Source organism: Benincasa hispida, chromosome 10 (assembly GCF_009727055.1).
Source record: "Benincasa hispida cultivar B227 chromosome 10, ASM972705v1, whole genome shotgun sequence".
NCBI lineage: Eukaryota > Viridiplantae > Streptophyta > Magnoliopsida > Cucurbitales > Cucurbitaceae > Benincasa > Benincasa hispida.
The window spans coordinates 912,992-934,280 of NC_052358.1; the positions used below are offsets into that span (position 1 = coordinate 912,992).

The 21,289-nt window shown below is 31.0% G+C and overlaps 1 protein-coding gene across 6 annotated transcripts; it reads right to left on the reverse strand.

Annotated features, from left to right (window-relative positions):
* Window positions 1–4,925: 4,925 nt before the first annotated feature.
* LOC120087609 (protein SUPPRESSOR OF K(+) TRANSPORT GROWTH DEFECT 1-like) lies at window positions 4,926–20,970 on the reverse strand. Of its 6 annotated transcripts, none has more exons than XM_039044431.1 (9): window positions 20,526–20,883; window positions 7,795–8,203; window positions 7,415–7,520; window positions 6,474–6,672; window positions 6,216–6,284; window positions 6,055–6,129; window positions 5,846–5,944; window positions 5,575–5,730; window positions 4,926–5,356 (listed from the first exon to the last, which is right to left on the reverse strand). In XM_039044431.1, the coding sequence occupies exons 1-9, from the start codon at window positions 20,601–20,603 to the stop codon at window positions 5,231–5,233; spliced, it is 1,317 nt and encodes a 438-aa protein (XP_038900359.1). In that variant the 5' UTR covers window positions 20,604–20,883; the 3' UTR covers window positions 4,926–5,230. The 6 variants fall into 6 exon arrangements, 4 of the variants coding, with proteins under 4 accessions (XP_038900359.1, XP_038900360.1, XP_038900361.1 ...); XM_039044432.1 differs by having other exon boundaries at window positions 7,795–8,223; window positions 20,526–20,881; XM_039044433.1 differs by lacking the exons at window positions 4,926–5,356; window positions 5,575–5,730; window positions 5,846–5,944; window positions 6,055–6,129; window positions 6,216–6,284 and adding an exon at window positions 7,259–7,308 and having other exon boundaries at window positions 6,480–6,672; window positions 20,526–20,965.
* Between the last annotated feature and the right edge of the window lie 319 nt (window positions 20,971–21,289).

Here is a 21,289-nt window from a genome sequence, read left to right on the forward strand (position 1 = left end):
TTTTTCTTTCTCTCTTCTTTAATATTAATAATTAATAATATAATAAAAGATTAAATCTTATTTTATACTTAGAACTTTCGACCAAATTCTATTGTGATTCTTAAACTCTAAATAACACTAGTTTTTGTCTTTAAATTTTTAAAATGTATTTATTTTAATCTTTATTATTAAAATTATATTGACTCTTTAACCTACATATAGATAAGCTTGTATTTTTTAGGAATGTAAAGTAAAATGCTAACAATCAACCTGTTACAATATTGAACGACCAAAATTTTGAATTAAAAATATTTTTTAAATTCGCTCACTTTATCACCTTATTTAACATTGAAATTCTGGATTTTTTGGGTAACTTTATTTAGTAGCTTAATCATCCAAACATATAAGTCATCTCGTCATTTTGTCAAAGAGTTAACAAAGTTTTAGTATATATGAAGATCAAAATCATCATTTTTTAAAAGTTCATAAACTGAAACGTAGATTTTAAAATTTTCAAAACTAAAATAAAAATAATATTTAAAATTTAGAGACTAAAATGAGAATTTTAACAATTTAGAGATTAAAATAACCAAAATAAGATGGAAATCTATAATAAAATATGGGGAAGATAAGATGAAGGTTATTGTTTCTTTAGTTACTATCCACGTATCTTTAATAATCAAATTAACCATAAAAATATAATCTAATCAATCAATTATGTTATAAAATTCAACTAATACATTATCTTGACTATTTGATATTAGATTTTTATTTATCTGTTTATTATTATTATTCTAATTAATTAATATAAATTGAATTATTTTAATAGTCAAATTAAATATTTTGAATAATCCAAATTAATGTTTTAACATAAAAGATATTTCTTTTTATTTCAAATAAAGCAATATATTAAATAATACCAAATTTAATTCTATACTACATCAATTATTTTCTTGCATTTAATTAAGTAATTATGTAATTATAGTTTTCTTATATAAAATTTGGTTGTTTTCTAATATAGGAAATGAGGTGGAGTGATTATGAAACGGTCAAAATCACTTTTTTTTCTTGCCCGAATCACTTTTCCTTGAAATCATGATATTTAGTATGGGCTAAGATTGATCTTAGAAAAATTAAAACCATTACAAATTGATTTTGGAGTAATTAATTAATATGTGGTTTTTGTTAAGTGAATGAGCGAGAATCAGTCCCAAAATGGCCATCTAATTCACTTTTTGCTAAAATATTGTTTGTTATATATTTTTTAGATCATTTTTTGTTTTAAATATTAGAACAAAAGATGATAGACATTTGAATGGTTAATAAAACAAAGAATTATACATGTTTTGAATTTTCTTGCTATATCTATTATAAAAATTCATCTTACTCAAAATATTTACAATTCATATAAGAATTTAACAATAAAATAAAAAGAAATAGATACTTATTTAGTTAAATAATAAGTTCTCAAATAGAAAATACAAATTTGAGTAATTGGGTAACTCTAGATTCACTTTTGGAATCATACGTAATAATCCAAAATAAAATCTAAATATATGAAAATCACTTATTAAGAGCTTTGTACCAACATAAATTTGATTATTTGAAAATCAATTTCACAAAATTAATTGTACCTAAATCTTTTTTTCCCCCTAATATCACTACTCCAATTATCACTCTCAAACACACAGATATAGCAAAATGTCACTATCAGTATATTATGTCTATCGATGTCTATCAGTATCTATCACTATAGAGTGACATTTTCCTATATCTGAAAATATTCTAGTTTTCCTATATTGAAAATATTTTCAATAATTTTACCATTTAAAATAATTTCTATAAAAATGATAAAATAAATATATATATTTAACTTCCACACATTAATTATATCAAACATTTATATTTAATATGCATATCCATGAAACAAAATATGTGATTCAAACGTGCGTATATTAAAAAAAATGTTTTGATTTTCTAAACAACCGAACAATAAATCTTATTGTTTTTACTAATTTGAATGTCACTAAAATTTATTGAATTCCAAACAAAATTAAAATTTGTAATTTCATTTTCATCTATTACAATTGAGTAATATAAAAATATTTCCTTCAAATTTTAGGTGTCAAACAAATCCTCTCTTTTAAATTTTTGTTGCGACAATAACGACGATGTTTTCCAAATTTAATTTACTCATGTTAATTTGTTTAGTGTGAGAAATAAAAAGTTTTAAATCATAAGAAAATGAATCAAAATATTCATAAATATAACAAAATTTAACTGTCTATTTGTGATAGACCTCGATAGTCTACCATCTATGTTTATCTGTGTCATGATAGACACAAATAGTAGTCTATCACGATCTATCACAAATAGACCGTGATATTTTACTAATATTTGTAAATATTTTCAGTAGTTTTGTCATTTAAAATATTTTTCCTTAAAAACACAATTCATTTTTATTAAATGCTATACTTTCACTATATGCTATTAATATTTTTTTTAATGAAAAATTGTCAAAATAGCATAACTCAATTAGCCCAGTACTTGTATAATCAACCTTGATGTTAGAAGTTCAATTCCCCACTCCCACATAATGTATATATATATATATATATATACATGAAAATGTAATATAATCTTAGTCTAAATCCTTTTTTGGTCCATGAATTTTAAGTCTTATTTTATTTTGGTTTATAAACTTAAAAAAAAAAATGTTTTTGAACTTTCAAAAAGTGCTTACTTTGGTCCATACTACTAAAATTCTATTAACTCATTAACATGATGATGAAATGACTTGACTATGAAATGAAATAACACTTAAATATTTTCAAAAACTTATTTATTTATTTATTTTATGATTAGGCTACCAAAAAAAGTTAGTCATGCTAAAAAATTTAGAGTTTTAATTATGAATTAGGCGGTAAAGCGATTTTCTATAAGAAATCTCAAAAATCATTTTTGCGTTAAAGATTTTGGCCATTGATATTTTACTTCACTTCTTAAACAAATTTCATCTTTAAAGAGTTAATATAATTTTAATAATATAGACCAAAATAAATATTTTTTAAAAGTTTGGAGACTAAAACAGATATTTTTAAAAGTTCAAGGGCCAATATAAAACAAAACAAAAAGTTCAAAATAGGATATAAACCTCATAGGGATAAAAGAGTAATATATTATTCTTTCTCGTTCTTGTCATGCATATCCTTTTTTTTTTTAAAAAAAAAAATAATAATTCGATTTTTAATCAATTTAGTGGGAGCAGCCTGACGAACACGGAAAGAAATTAAAAATGAAAAGAACGTTGCCAGTGGAATCTTCGCGTGTGGAAACGTACGCATGCTTATCTAGGATTAAATTACAAATTAGTTAACTTGATTTTAGTTTTGTGTTTAATAAGTTCCTAATTTTCAATTTTTGTAAGATCTTTAAATTGCCAAACTTAAACTTAATTTTACCTGGCTTATGACGCTTAAGAATTTCCTCTCGATTTTATTTTTTAAAAATCATTGTTCTTCCAAAATCTTACCCGACATAAATTATCACATGATTCTTCTTAAATAACTCGAAGGAAAAAGAAAAATATAAGAATATGACAAACTACTCATATTAATAAAATGTCACTACCATTCAATTTAATAGTAACATTTATCATTTGTATTACATAAATCTTTACAAGTGAAGAAGTTTCATACAAGTGTAGAAAATTATGTATTAATGCAATTTTAAAACAAAATCACAATGATGAGTCCTAAATAGTTTTTGTACTTTATAAAGATATTTGAAAATTATAGGTTTAATTACAAGTCTAGACACAAAACTTTCAAGTTTGAGTCAAATAAGTATAACTTCTTTAGAGTCAAATAAGCATAGGTAGGGAGATTTGAATCTATGACCTTTAAGGTTATTCATATATACCAGGAGTAATTGAGTTATGCATAGATTAGTAATAGGACTTTAACTTTAAAGTGTCTAAGAAGTCTCCAAACTTTCAATTTTGTGTCGAATGAATTGATGAACTTTCAATTTTGCATCCAATAAATTCTTAGAATATTCAACGTTTTAAAAAATGCACAAATTTAATTAGGCGCTCAGTAATAAGCCTCAATTTTGAAGTATTAGATAACGTGAGGGAGGAGTAATCCATGTATTTCTTAATTTTTCCAACGTGAAATCCTCGACAAGAAGATACTTGAGTCAAAATGAACTTAGATAAGTATGTGTTGATGAACATACAAATCTTCTATCTTTATCGTACCAAAAAAAAATCAAAACAAACAAGAAAGTATCTTAAAGACAACATTTAAAAAGAGCATCTAAAGTTGAATATTTATTGAACACATACCAAAGTTTTGGGAGATTTAACCAAGGATTAATCATTACTTTGAAAACAAAAAGATAAAACTAACAAAGCAAAATCCAACTAACCAGGGATTTCAGGTAATGGCTTCATTGGTATTGGGATACTTCTCATACCTCAAATAAGTTCTGAAGTATTCCAAGGCTTTCATATATACAAAGGGAAGGCCTTCCTTCCTGTAATTGCCACCATCTATCTTCCTCTATCTGCATTAAACTTCTTCAACCAAGTTTCATAGATTGACAAAAACAAAACCTCATTTGGATATCAAAACATATAAGCATTCGAAAAACCTGATTTCATGAGTTGGCTTTCCACCGACCACGATCCTTGCCAAATATAGTTCTCCTTCTTATTTTTATTATTATTATTTTTAATTATTTATGCATTGACCCCTTTGGCTTTTCTTCCTTCTCCTCTCCCTGCATTAAGCTTTCTGTGTAATTCAACATTTCCTAATCATCTGGAAGAAACTCAAATCTTAAACTGCAGTTATCTCTTAAATTATTAAATAACATGGAGTTCCATCTCAAAACTAAATAACAAGGAGAGAAGTAGCGCATCTATTTTATAAATGACAAGGTGGAAACCTCAACACGAATATATGTCGCTGTCGGGGTAAGTCATTCATATAATCATTGAGACATTTACAATGATTAATAGTTTGAGGAGATTTACAGAAAAATGATATTCAATGTGCCAAATTCTCCATAACTAATTTACATTCAGAGACTACCATTGGAAAACATCATTGATTATTTGGTGACATGAAATTTGAGAAAGGCCAGAATCCAAACCAACATTTGCCGCTTAATACAAAAATCCCTTTAATGGAAGAATGAAAGATACATACATTTGTCAGTTGGTGTGGAAATTACAACCAACTTGTCAACCTTCCTCCCCAAACTCTTTTGTAAACCTTTTGTGAACCTCAAAATCAGATTTACTAACTGTAGGCTTGTGTCTAGCCAGAACCTTGTCAAAGTCTGTCCTTGAAATTGGGTTAGGAACGATCTGTAACGAGACAAGCAAACACTTAGCAAAACAAGCTGCAGCAGAAAAAACAGTTCAAATTTCTATGATCCAAACATATCATGTTGAAGAAATTGGCATGAAAGGAAGAGAGACTACACTTGCATATAATCATATACACAAATATTTCATTGTTGGACAATGCATAGTATATTGGTCTGTACTAACATTCATCTCTGTTTAGGTAAGATCTAAAGTACCTTTGACGCAAATCCTTTTGCTGCTAGCTCTTGCATGGTAATTTGGACAGCACCAGGTTGCTTCGGTCCACAGGGTACCCACATACCATCTGAAGTATTAATGAAGAACATCGCATCCTGAGTCTTACGAACAGGTTCAAAGAGCACATTCTTCACCTGCCAATTCAAGGGGTCTATGAATTACCTTTCGACTAACCTCTGAATAAGAGTTCAAGAAATGATGACACCAATAATAAAAATTCAATTCATACAATTAATACTGTACACTTACACAAATTGAAATATCTGAACCTGAGAAACCCTCTGTTCTACGTGCCAAGCTTTCAAAATCTCTTTCCGTCAAATTATTTGGAGTATCTCCCAGATGCACCTATTTAATTACATCCAAGCACATTAGCAGAGTTCAGCTCCTCCAAAGCCCAGAAATGGGGGGAAAATGTATACATATCTATAGAAGAAGATAAAAGAAATTCCTAATACTTTGAACATCTGTTGCCTGGCTTTCAAATCAGGAAGAGGGATGTATATCCGCTTGTCAAATCGTCGGCGAATAGCCTGAAAATACTACTGATCAGTCGAACATGCACACAGTGTTTCCATAACCCTTAACATAATATGGAAGTAGACAAATATCATCTGACCTGATCCAAAGCATAGGGTGTATTTGTTGCAGCAAGAACAAGAACTTTTTTATCATTGCGTCCAGCATCCTAGAAAGAAGTAAAATCAATTTTCAACAGGTTAAAAACACTTAAAAGTAGGTCAACTGCAAGTAAAAAGACATTTTCTGAAAATAAGCATTGCCAAGACAATGGAAAAAGGCACAGGAAACATAAGATAAGATGGCAATCAATCCCCCTCATTTACTGCATAAAAAACTATTACTATACAAACAATACCTGCATCTGCACAAGAAGTTCTGTCTTGATGCATCTAGAAGCTTCATTTTCATTACCTTCACCTCGTTGGCCACACAAGGAATCTATTTCATCAATAAAGATGATGGATGGAGCACTATCACGAGCCATTTGGAACAGATTTGAAACTAGCTTTTCACTTTCTCCCATCCATTTTGAGACAAGGTCCGAAGAAGAAATACTACCAACACAAAATAAATACTTCAACTTAAAGCAAGAGGTAAGGAACCAAAAGTAACCAAGATTAGTAGTTAATAAAAACATTTTCAAATAATAACCAGAGATATCCAAATATAAAGTTGGGTGTGCATGCACTGTAAAGAAAATATATGGTTATAGGCAGAGTCAATGTAGATCATGAGAAAAAACTATACACTATATTCCTCAGTTATTTCTGCAGATACTGAAAAGAAGCCGGCTATGTAGGACATAATGATTGATTTCATCAAGGAATCAAGTAGCTGAGGAACAACACTGGAGAATATTGTACAGACAATATCCTTATCATATGGCAAACCCTAGTATTTATAAAAGTTTTGGGCCAACATCGCGACGTTGTTGGCTAGTGTTGCGATGCTGGCAAGCGTTGTGCTAAAATGCTCCATTGTTCAGACGATTTTAAGATACTCGTATGCTAATCGTAAAAGAAACATTTTTTTCTAAATGAATTACTTCCCAAACAAATTGCTTGTCATCAAAACCTAGCCCAAAAAATGACAGTGAGCACTACTAAAGAATGCCCGATAATAGGTTCGTTGAACCATTACCTGAAAGCCAAAATGAGCATGGTTCAACAGTTATAGTGTTTCTGTCTGTACTGTCAACCTCAAAGTCAAAGGTTCGGTTATTTCATCTCACATATTATCAAAGGAAAAAAAAAAACCATTACCTGAAGAATGTAGAGTCGGCAAAAAAACCATTACCTGAAGAATGTTGAGTCGGCCTCTGTAGCAACGGCCTTCGCCAAATATGACTTTCCAGTTTCAGGAGGCCCATATAACAGGAAAGCTCTCCATGGCACTATCTTGCCTAAATAAACTCAGATGATCATCTATCATAATATTTTATTTAAAGAGTAAAAATCCTTGACAATAATATTATGACTCAGAATGAGAAAATTGCATGAAATTTTGGTATATTATTCTTAAATAGAATTCAGTCCTCAGGAATCTCCTCTCAATTTCACTAACAAAGACTCTGGAGTAATCCAACATTAATTGCAATCTTCAATCAAATTGATCAAGACCATAGCAATAAGGGATCGATCATCAATGTACATCAAAAGAAGTAAGACAGAACTTACCAGTAAAGAACCGCGGGAACTTCACAGGTAATATTACAGCCTCTTGCAATGCCTGCTTGGCGCTCTCCAATCCAGCAACATCGTTCCACTTAACGTCCGGCTTCTCCCTTATGATAGCGGAATTAAGACCGACGCCGGCGAGCAGCTTAGCCTGCTCTGGATTCTCTCCATATCCACTAGAAATCGGTCCAGGAAGACCGCCATCATCGAGCAGAGCACTAATCTGCTGGGCACGGTGCAAATACTCGTTGAATTTTAGGGTAATGGCTTCTTTGATCTTGGGATTCTTCGCATACTTCAAATAAGTATTGAAGTACTCCAAGGCGTAGACATATGAAGGAAATGCCTTTGCATAATTGCCACCATTATCTTCCTCTACTGCCTCTTTCACCTTCTTTATTGCTTGATCCTTGAAATAGTTATACATATCTGCTTCATCATAATTCGAGTAAATATGTTTTTTTTCCTCTAAATTATAGAAAATGTCTTGAACTTTGCATAAAAAAATTATTTTGAAATTTTAAAAGCTTAAAAAATATCCTTAGATATTATAAAATAGTTCCAACACTATCCTTGTAGTTAGTTTTGGATGAAAATCTTTGAAGTTCTATTTAAAAAATATCCACGAACTTTCAAAAGTTTCAAAAATACTTTTAACTTAATGAAATTTTAAAAATACCTCCACTATTAGTATTTGAACAAAAACCGTTAATTTCTCATGAAAAAACGACTTTAAAAATTAAAACAAAAGGTATCTTCTACCATTAATATGGTGATCAATTTATTTAAAGTTTTCTTAAGTTAGAAAAGAACTAATTTTAAAATAAATTATATAGATATCATCGTTTTTTTTTTTCATATAGATACTCTCATATTTCTCTTAATTTTTCAATTCTTAGCTACACCAATTTTCTCAACAACCAAAATAAAAACTAAAATTTTAAGTTAAAATATAAAATCCCACAAAATTTTACAAAATTCTAAAATCAAAATCTCCTCTTAAAGTATATCAAAACAATAAATAGTCAAATGAAAAAAAAGAATTTGGCTATTAACACATACAACTACTATAGTAAAATTTTGTTAAAATATGTAAGTCTTAAAATCAATTAGTGTTTTATTTATTATCTTTCTTTTTATTATAGTTCATATGTCTTAACCAAAGTGTGCAATTTTATTTATTTATTTATTTAAGATAAATAAGTGTCAAATACTTAACAAAAAATGAGAGTAAGAGTGTATTGAAGAAGGGAGGGAAAAAAATAGAAAATAGGGAGGTAATAGGTATGACGATATTAATGGTTTATGTTCATATAATAGAAAGGGTATTTTTTTTAACTTCTTTTTAAGTTTAAGGATTCTTTTGAAACTTCTGAAAGTTTAGGGTTATTTTTTAAACAAAAATTTAACGATTTCCACCCAAAACTAACGTCAAAGATATTTTTGAACTCATCTTGGAAGTTTAGGGGTATTTTTGAAAATTTTGAAACTTCAGGGACATTTTTGACACAAAATGTAAAGTTTAGGGACATTTTCTATAATTTAGCATAATTTTTTTTTAAATAAGATTAAATATCATTTTCGACCGAAACTTTGAAAATTATTCAATTTTAGTTCATATATTTTTTATTGTCTAATTTTAATTATTGTATTTTCAATATACCTTAAATTCAGTCCAACTGCTAGTTTATTGATGGTTTTTAAAAAGATTTTTTTTTTGTTATCTTGTTAGCAATTTTAATATAAAATTTGAAAAGATATTCACATGTTGTATTTCCTTGCCGGAAAAGTATTATTATCTTATCAATTTTTGTTAAAAAAAAAAAACTTTTGAAAGACTAAATTTAAGATTTATTACAAGTACGACGATTAAAATTGAACAATTAAACTTATAATGATTAAAATTGAACAAACTTCAAAATATATGGATGAAAATGTTATTTTAAGTTTAAGTAAGGTTTTATAATTTTTTATAATCATTTTTATATTTCATTCTCTCTCTCTCAACTATGGTTATATTTTCCTCGACTTCCTTCCTTGTCTCATTCCTCTTGTTTCCTTCCACTAGGTCATTTCTTTGTATTTTTGTCTTTGTCTGATAGCAACGCGGCCTTTCTATATTTTGCCTCAGGCAAAGTTGTTTCTTCTTCTTCCGACAATGTATAAAAGCAGGCGACCACGTTCGTAGTCTTTGTAGATGTCAAAACAAACTAAATGCAGAGAGCAAGAACAAGAAAGGGAAAAAATGGAAAGAAGGCTTGATGACACTGACAAAAAGGTTAAAAAGTTTTGTTTTGAATAAATCAATACAAAACACCCACCCTAGTTTAGTTTAAATTGCATAAAATACACCTTAAATAATCTTTTAAATAAAACATATCAAAATCTATTTTATAAGTTATCTTCATATTTTTCCGGTCTTTATTTTATTTTTTTAATTTTTTTTTTTTAAAAAAATGATGAAATGGTAATTTTGAAATAAGTTTAAGGCAAGTAAAAGATAAGAATTTATGGGTAATTTTTAATTAATTTTTTTTAGTGAAGTTAGATTTAGGGAGTTTTCAAAAATAGAAAAATAAGAAAACTATTTACACAAAATAACAAAATTTAATCTTTTTTTATAGAGGCTGATAGAAGTCTATCAGTGTCTATCAATGATAGAAATTGAAGAAGTCTATCATTGATACTATATGATAGACGCTGATAGAAGTCTGTCAGTATCTATCAGTTTTTTTTTTGCTATTTATGTCAATAGTTTGACATTTTTTCTATATGTAAAAATTTTCCCTAGATAGATCTATAAATTATACAAACACCCTCGAAATTTAGAGATTTTTGTACGGATGATCCATTTTCGGTCTCCTAAACAATCGATGACTCACCCTAACAACAAATGAAATCTAACCTTCTCCTTGCATCAAAGTGCACTAATCTCATTTTATATAGTATCGCATTAGAGATGTCTCTTCTGTCATAACCCTAGCCTAATAGTCATATCTATCGTGATCTTTATTTTTCTTCACTCTACCACAATATTCAATGACAAAAGCACAACATGTTGGACATATATAGTGAAAGAAAGTGAAAGTTTGGTGAAGACTTGAAACATAAAATGAATTTAGTTGTGTAAATTAAATTAATTGTTTTGAAACTTTCAAATTAAATTGGAACTTCAAATTAAAATGATGTTTTATGTACAAATTTAATATATATGAAAGTTAAATTTGTAGTTTTTTTCAATTTGAATGACTTATATTTAATTTTTGTCAAGTAACAACTTAATTAAATTAAATTTGACAAATGCTTCAATTTTTATATTTATTTGATTTTATTTTGTAATTTGGAGAGTTACCAAGTTACTAGCCTATAAACAACAACTTGGTTCTCCATTTGTAACATCCCATTTCAAAAGTGAAGGGTTCTCTCATTTCTTTCTTTCTTTCTTTTGTTCTCGAGTTGAGTTGAGAGCAAGTATCAAAGAGTTCTGCCAGATCTGAATAATTCGAGGCTACAATTCTATTGGAGTTAGTCGTTGTATCCTGTTGAGACGATCGTTGTAGACTACTTGTAGCTCGTGTTGAGTAAATAATTATTTTCAAAACAACGCTTGCCAGTAGCGTGTCTCGACTACGTTTTGAGTCTCCAAAGGTTTTGAAGTTCTTTCAAGTCTTTGGTTATTTTCATATCTAAACCTTGTTACATCATCTGACTTTCATTTGAGTTTAAATATTATACATTGAGTGTATTGTTTTTAGTAATTAAGGTGTAATCAGTTTTCTAGTGTATTCGGTTCCAATATCTATGACACAATTTACCTATTTTCAAAACTAATTATAAACTTTTTGATATCCCTAAAAGAATATTTTTCATATTGGCGTTATAGTTATAATAATAATAATATTAGCATTTATATTATGAGAATTTTAACTTTAACATTTTTGTCGAGAATAAGTGAAGTAAGAAGTAGATGTTCACCTGTATAAGAAGTAGAAGTAGGAAGTAACTCTATATCTAAATTTATTTCATACTATCATTTCTATATATATATATATATATTAACTTCGTACAGAAACTACATAAATTGGCTTTATTTTATATTTGTATATGTTCACCTGCTCTTTCCAAATTTAAATCTTTTACCATATTTGGAAATGTTTTTTTTTAAAAATTCAGTTTTCTAGTGTATTCGGTTCTATATATATCATTTCCCCCCAACAATCTGAAGACAATTATTATATTTCACTGATGGCTGCAAACTCCTCCACCAATGTTGTTACTTCTACCATGATGGGATCGCCTCCTTATGCTAAAAAACCAGAGAAGTTCAAGGAGATAATTTCAAGAGATTGCAACAGAAGATGATCTTCTATCTCACCACATTGAATCTTGCTCATATTTTGAAGGAAGATTACTCAATCAGAAGCCGTAACTCTTGAAATAAAAGCTGGAATGCAAGCATGGATGCATTCAAACTTCATGTGTCGTAATTATATACTTAGTGGTTTTGAGGACACTTTGTATAATGTCTATTGCAATGTCCACAATACATCAAAATTGTTGTCGGATGTATAAGATAAGAAGTACAAACTAGAAGATGTTGATACTAAAAAATTCCTTGTGGGAAAATTCTTAAATTATAAAATGATCGATACCAAGTTGGTAGTCAATCAGATGAAAGAATTGAAAATTATCATCAGTGATTTGAAAAGTGAAGGATTAGACATCAATGAGCAATTCCAAGTTGCTGCTGTGATTGAGAAATTGTCTCCTTCCTAGAAGAACTTTAAATACTATCGCAAACACGAGCGAAAGGAGTTATCCATAGAGATCCTCATGGTAAAACTCAATATAGAAGAGGATAACAGAAAAGGAGATAAAGCTCCACTAGAAGTTGAAGCCAAGGCTCACATTGCTGAAGTTTCAAAACATAAACCCAAGAAGCACAATTTCAAGTAGAAAAATGTGAATCATGGGTCAAGGACTGATGCTAGCAAGTGCATTCGAGTCAATTGCTAGGTTTGTAGTAAGAATGATCATACTGCTACAATGTGCAAGCTCAAGGTTTATAGTAAGAATGGCCATACTGCTACAATATGCAAGCACAAGAAGTGACAAAGTTCCAACAATCAAGCCAATGCCGTAGAAAATGACGATTTGGTTGCTGTCATTTCTGAGGTAAATATGACTTAAGACACCAAAGGTTGGTGGATTGATACTGGTACTACCAGGCACATTTGTAAGCACAAGTCATTGTTCATTATATATGAGAAGCTAGATGGCAGCGATAAGCTATACATGGGAAATGTTTCAGTTGCCTCAGTGGAAGACAAGGGAAAGGTCGTACTAAAATGGATTTATGAAAAGATACTTAACCTTAATGACATGATATGTGCCAGAGATTCAAAAGAATCTAGTTTTAGGAACCCTACTTAACAAAAATGGTTTTAAGCTTATATTTGAGTTAGATAAATTTATTTTGACAAAATGGGGTATGTTGAAGGGAATCGAATTCCTGTGAAAGCATGAGGTCACCTTGCATTTTGATTTTCGATTTTATAGAAACTAAAAACAGAGGATAAAAATCAAAATAAGCATGCCATGGAAGAAAATGTAAAGGGATAAAAGCACATTACCTTTGTCGAATCCCGATCTTCTCTAAGTACCTCTTGTTTGTCTCAAGAATAACTTTGTTATTCTCTAGGATTCCTAGGGTTAGATGTGTGGTCTCTAACTCTTGTTGGAGGAAGAGTAGAGAGAATTTGTTAACAGAGGAATTTGGTGAAGGCTAGGGTTCTTTTCTCACAAATTAATCTTCTGCCCTAAATGGGCTATAAGGATATATTTATATAGAGAAGGGTTAACCCCTTCTTCATGTTTTTCCTTTTCCAACCTTTTAAGCTAATTAATTAAATAATTCTTATTTAATTAATTGGCATACACATTAAATAACCACATATTAAATCCAATTTAATATATATTTAATTAATTAACATATAAACATCACATATTTATATGCATATACCCCTTTAACATTAACGTTAATTAATTCTTCATGAATCTAATTCACATGAATTTAATATTTGAATCTCATTCAAATATTTCTCTCTTTCATAATTTGAATTATAAATCACATACATAATTAACCATTTTATATATTAATCATATTAATATAAAATTCCTTCAAGTGATTTGAACAATTTAAATCATTCCCCATTACTATTCTTTAGTGAGCTAACAAGAGGACCTTATGAACCTACATATTAGAAGCTCCAATGATATGAGACTAATTAATTAAACTCTTTAATTAAATTAATCAATGTTTATTAACTACCGGTCACTCCACTGAAGACCGATAGCTGCACTCTTCACACTGCAAATATATTTCTGTGTCTATGGATATAACCAATCAATAGTGAGTTGATCCTTCACAAATCGCTCATGACTACAACTGGATCAAATTACCGTTTTACCCCTGTAGTTACATCTAACTTCCTTAAGTACCACCGATTCCTCTAATGAACAAACAGTTTATAGTCTAACAACAAACTGATACCTCTCTAGTCAGTGAGAGGATAAAGTTGTTGGGTTTGATGCCCTAAACTCTCGTGGGGTTCTGTAGTTTGTAAACACCTGTATGAATAAACACTTGTGATGTAATAATATGAGATATTTTCTTCACTGTTATCTATGAAACATGAGATGTTTTATTTGCATTTACCACAAACCAATAAACTAAGATCATTGGTTGTCATTGTAACTTAAGCATGTATGTGGAGACATACAAGTGGATCATGCATTAAGTGATAACCTAAATGGTAAATAGTATGTGGATATAGGAGGGAAGCCTTATCCTGATGACACTATGGATATGACCCACTTTGTAGATAGTTACAAGTGTTGTGACGTGCTACAGATGGTTTGATCCTGACCATTCATGTGGAGACATACGAACAAGGGTGTCCTATACAAAGGAGTTTGTATAAGATCGGACCACGAAATGTTTAATCTCGTTATATAACGTCATCATGACAGAGACTTCATTTCACTAGGATGACCATAGGTAACATGACCTTAATCCTGAGTGAGTTGGAAACTCCTGCCTTTGAGGGCGGTCTTTCGATTTGTATGGGTGCGAGTGGCCAGATTGCCGACTCAAACCTATCACTTTAAGGATTCGTTTGATTTGGGAGCTGAGAACTCAGCTACACAAGATGAAATTCACTCCTTCCCCGAAGCAAGGGTAAGAAGATAGATTGCTCCCTTAACGGCTGATTCTGGGGCTTGAATGATGTGGCGCCACACACCTTCTCAAGGCCTGAGAGGTGTCCACTCATAGTAGGACTATGATGTATTGTTCATTAGAGGGATCAGTGGTACTTAAAGAGTTAGATGTAATTACAGGGGTAAAATGGTAAATTGGCCTAGTTGTACTTACGAGCATCTGTGAAGGGTTATCATACTATTGACTGGTTATATCCGATGGACATAGAAATATATCTGTAGTAAAAAGAGTGCAACTTTTGGTCTTTAGTGGAGTGCCCGGTAGTTAATGGATGGTGGATCTCGTGGCTAAAGAGTTTAGCTAGCTATTCACGTACTGTTGGAGCTTCAAGCGACAGGTCCATAAGGTCCTCTTGGTAGCTCAATGGATTCAAGTTGAGAATCAGTTTTTGGGTCAGTTTGAAGTATTCAGACTGACAAGAGGGAGTTTGATTATATATGATATGATTAAACTAGTTCAATCATATATGATATAGTCGACATGATGTATGAGATACATTATTTGGAGGAATATGAAATAAATATGATTTATATCAAGTAAAGGAGAAAAAGACTATGGTTTAAATGTTACATATGATGTGATATTAAAACTATAGGTTATAAATATAATATGATAAGTTAGTTATTATATTTATTTATAATTAAAACAATTATGAGATAATTGTGGGTAGTTTCTCCTTAACCGTGCGTGAAAGTGGGAGGTTGTATTCAGTTTTCATAACTGAAGGATAAAATGAAAAATGTTTTCATTTTGAAAAGAATCGTTTCATTAAGTACACAACCTATCGTTTAGCTTACGAGAGACTACACGACAGCCAACAAGTGTTTGTCTAAACGATCGTGTACACGCGTCATTCTCTAAACGATCGTGTGGCCAGCGAGCTTTACTAAACGATCGCATGGATAGCGAGCTTTACTAAACGATCTGTAAACGAGCACACCTGCTTTCCTAAACGATCATGTATCTGTTCAAATTTTATTAAACGATCAAGCACGAAATCTATGCGATAGACACTATACTTTCCCACTTGCTTGGTCATTGAGTTCGATCATTGTTTCCTCTAAACCTCTATCAAATCCAATAGAGCCCACACCTCTTGGATTCTCACTCCGAGAATACTAAGGTTACTGAGTGGTGGTGTCCGAGAGGCTACTTGTTCGTGGAGAAGGTTGTTCGTGCTTGACTAGATGATTGGGTAGATGATCGTAGAGACAGCGAGAGGTTGCTGTTCCAGACTCCACGAGAGCGATAGAAAGTCAGAAGAAAAGTTCTTCAAAGGTAAGTCTCTTGTTCCCTTTGTATTTATTTATGAAAGCATGTCATAATTTGTTCTGAAATGCATAACTAGTTTGTATGTTTGTGAATGCTTGTAATTCAGTCATAATGAATTTGGATTGATCATGCTTCTGCTCATGGGTTCTCTTTGATAAGAGTTCCTTCAGAGGCCTCATTGTTCAAGACCCATAATCAACTATCAAGAGAGCAATTTATCTACTTTCCTTAAGATTAGGAAGGAGCGAATTTCATCCTGTGTAGTTGTGTTTCCAACTCCCTACTTGGAAAAATCCCCAAAATGGTAGGCTTGTTGAGTCAGGTAACGTAGTCACTCTCACCCATACAAATCAAAGGATTTCCCTCATAAATAAAAGTTCACAACTTACTCAGGATTAAGGTCAAGTCACCTATGGTCACCTTAGTGAAATGTAAGTCTCTTTTAGCAACGATGTTATATAGAGAGACTATTTATTTTGTGGTCTGGTCTTATACAAACTCTTTGTATAGAATACCTTTGCTTACACGTCTCCACATGAACAATCAGGAACAGATCATTTGTAGCACTTTACAACAATTGTAACAACTACAAAAGCGACCGTATTCGTAGTGTCACCAGGATAAGGTACCCAACCTTATCCATCTACTACAAACCATTTAGGTTATTACTTAAACATGATCCACTTATATGTCAACCACATACATGTTTTAAGTTTCATAAATTAACCTTGGATCTTAGTTTATTGTATTGAATTAATGTAGTCTAAATATTGATAAAACACCTATAATTTTATTAAATATATGATTTGTATTTACAAACTACAAGATATATGAGATTTAAGACACTAAATCTAACAATCTCCCACTTGTTCTAAAGCGAGTGGGATGTATAGTATCAAATACAATATAATAAACCAGGGCATACAATATACCCAACAACATTTCCCACTTATCCTAGATTAGATGACTCATATCTCGTAAATCAACGTTTTCCAAGTGGTCTAAAAACTTTAGCCGCAAGAGCCTTTGTAAATAGATCGAAATATTGTGCTCCGAGGCGATCTGTATGACGATCATATCTCTTCGTTGCACAATCTCCCTAATGAGATGATACTTGCGCTCAATGTGTTTTCCTCGTTTGTGACTTCGAGGCTCCTTGAAGTTTGCCACTGCACCACTATTATCACCATAAAAGGTGATAGGCAAGGTCATGTTTGGAACAACTTCTAAATCTATTAGAATTTTTTAGCCAGATAGCTTTTTTTGCAGCTACATATTTTGCCTCCATCGTGGAATCTACAATACATCATTACTTAATGTTGTGTCATACTATAGCCCCTTCATTCAAAGTGCATACTGACCCTAATGTGGATTTCCTAGAATCCTTATCAGTCTGAAAATCAGAACCAGTGTATCCTGTAAGGATCATATCCTTAGCACCATACACTTTCGTTCTCCTAGATACTTGAGAATGGTTTTAACCGTTGTCCAGTGACAAATCCTATATTGGATTGATATCTATTGACCACTCCATCTGCAGATGTCAAGCCTAGTATACAACATGACATATATGAGGCTATATACCACAATTGCATAAGGAATCTGTCTTATTTCCTTAACTTCTTAAGGTGTCTTAGGACACTGTTCCTTAGATAGCATAATTCCATGCCTAAAAGGTAGTAAACCTTTCTTGGAATTTTACATAGAATATTTGACAAATATTTTGTCAATATATTATGCTTGAGACAAGGTTAGAGATTTGTTCTAACGATCCTTAGAAGAAATTGTGCTTTACTACATGTATAATTCAATAAGGCAATCTCTCTAATGGAATAATTTCCATTGATTATGTGAAGTCCAAAGAGAATATTGCACGTTCTTTGACAAAAAAATTGTCAAGAGAGCAAGTCACATATACATCGAGGAAAATGGGGCTAAGGCCTATGAAATGAGTTATCGGGTGGTAACCTAACCTAGTTGACTGGAGATCCCAAGATCTAGGTTCAATGGACAAACTAGTTGGATAATTCATAGTTGACACACTATTAAACTTATAGTTTCTTCTCATTTCTATGATATTCTAGAGTGTGTGGTCTGTTGATGTTGAGTTATATTGATATTTTGTTTTACAAAAGAAGTAGTGACATGATGCTCTTAATCAATATTACCTATATGAGAGTAGAATCGCGGTCGCTTCTATGAGAACTTTTCAAATGGATTATGTTCTTTAAAACTCTCATGAATTCAGAATTTTGTCCAGGACCAAAATGGACACAAACGTATAGAACTCAAAGATACAAGACGAATTGTGTGTGATATCTGTTGTTTGAATTCATAAATTAAAAGGATAGTTCTAGAGCTTAGTCTCACTATTTCTTCAGTAAATTCAATGGATATTCACTAAGGAAGGTTTAAGTCCAAAAGACACCTCTTCTGAAGCATAGCTTGTCTGTTTGCTCTCAACAGTTTTGTTTGATTTTTCTCACTTTCTTTCATGTGAGGGATTTTTGGATATATATAGTGAAATAAATTGAAAAATTGTTGAATATTTGAAACATAAAATGAATTTAATTGTGTAGATTAAATTCATTGTTTGGAAACTTTCAAATTGAATTGAAACTTCAAATTAAAATGATGTTTCATGTACAAATTTAATATGTATGGAAGTTAAATTTGTAGTTTTTCAATTTGAATGAGTTATATTTGATTTTTGTCAAATAATAATTCAATTGAGTTAACTTTGACAAATGTTTAATTTTTTTATAGTTATTTGATTTTATTTTGTAATTTGGAAAGATATCAAGTTGCTAGCCTATAATAACAACTTGGTTATTCATTTATAGCATCACATTTCAAAATTGAAGAGTCCTCTCCTTTCTTTCTTTCTTTCTTTCTTTTGTTCTTGAGTTGAGTTGAGAGCAAGTATCCAAGAGTTTTGCCAAATCCGAGTAGTCGTTGTATCCTACTGAGACGATCACCGTAGTATGCTTGTAGCCCGTGTAGAGTGAATAATTGTCTTCAGGATAATGTTTATCAGAAGCGTGTTTCAACTATGTTTTGAGTCTCCAAAGGTTTTGAAGTTCTTTCAAGTCTTTGGTTTTTTCATATCTAAACCTTGTTACACTATCTGACTTTCGCTTGAGTTTGAATATTATACATTGAGTATATTGTTTCTAGTAATTGAGGTGTAATAAGTTTGCTAGTCTATTTAGTTCTATATATACCATTTTCCCCCAACACAATAAAGTATGGAAAAATGAAGATCACAATAGAAATGTCCATCGAGTTAAATTTATGATAGAAGAGACATCCCTAATACGATACATCACGATCTTCATTTTTTTCCACTCTACCGCAATATTCCATGACAAAAGCACAACAAAGTGTGAGAAAAATAAAGATTGCTATAGACATGGTCACCAGGTTAGGACTATGATAAAAGAGACGTCCCTAACATACTATATAAAACACAGCAGTACGCTTTGACGTAAGTAGAAAGTTAGTCTTCATTTGTTTTTTTAGAGCAGGTCATCAATCATTTAGGGGGTTCATGCCACTAATAAGTTTATCAATTTGAACCTTAAACTTCCATAGGTGAATTAATTTAAACCTTCCATTAAAATTTCATTTTAAAACGATTAGTACCTAACATTTACACGTGTATAAGATTTCTTTAGTGCACATATTAATGTAAATTAGAGAAAAATGTGATGATCAACTAGATAGTTTTTTTTTTTTTTTTGTCTTCATGGCTTTCTCTATTTTTCTTTAATTTAGAAATTATAATTCAGAGAATAATTTTTTTAAGTGATTTTGAGCTAATTGTAGACAAAATCAAATGAAAATAGTTTTTTATGATTAACTTGATAGTATTATTAGTTTAGAGTCTTACATTTAGACATATCAATTGATATTTGGCCCAGGAATTTAATTAAAAAAAAAATTAAAAAACTTATCAACTAAATTTCCATATATCAATTAAACTCTTCTATTCCTGAGCGAATCAATTTATAATCTCAATTAAAATTTTCTCGAAGAATCATAAAATCAGTCTATAAACGTCAGAGTAAATGCATGAAGTAGAAGGTAATCATAACGAAACTTTTAAATTAAAATTTTGTTATCTAATTGATATTTTTCACATAATAAAAGGGGAAGGAAGGAACAAGGAACTAACCAGGGGAGAGATGGGGGAAGTTATGGGGTAATATTGCGGCCTCCGGCAACGCCGGCGGCTTGGCGGTCCCGGATCCATCCGGCGCGGCGGAACTAGGAGGAGGTCCGGGAAGATGGAGGTCGAGCAGAGCTCTTATCTCCTCGGCACGGCGCAAATAAAGGGTGAGAATTTGTGGCCGACGAATTCCTCCACAATTGGATCTTTCTCATACTTCAAATGAGTTTTCAAATATTCCAAAGCGTTCATATACAAAGAAAATGCCTTTGGGTAATTCCCACAAATATCTGCCTCTGCTGCTTCCTTCGCATACTCTAAACCTTGTTCCTTGAAATTGCTATACATCCCTATCAAAATTATGGATTATTTTCCTTCTTTACTAACATTTTAATACCTCATCATACAACCATGATCTTTGCACCTCCATAATTTTTTTTAATAGGTATTGTAATTAAAGTGTGGGGTGGGAGAATCAAACCTCAAACCACGAGGTTGATAGTATGAACATTATGCCAATTGAACTTTTGTTGGCACCACACCCCACCCCATAATTCTCCCTTTGCTTCCACGTCTCCATTAACATATAATAATTTGCTTCCGAATTCTGGTTTAATTCCCTCCCTCTTGATTAATTATTTCCTAATAGATGACGGCGATTATTATGCTCCTAAATGTATGTCATCGTTCTTAATTGTTTTTAAATACTATATATGACTTTATCTGTCATATACAAATACTACCAATATAATGATAGGATTTGCATTTGA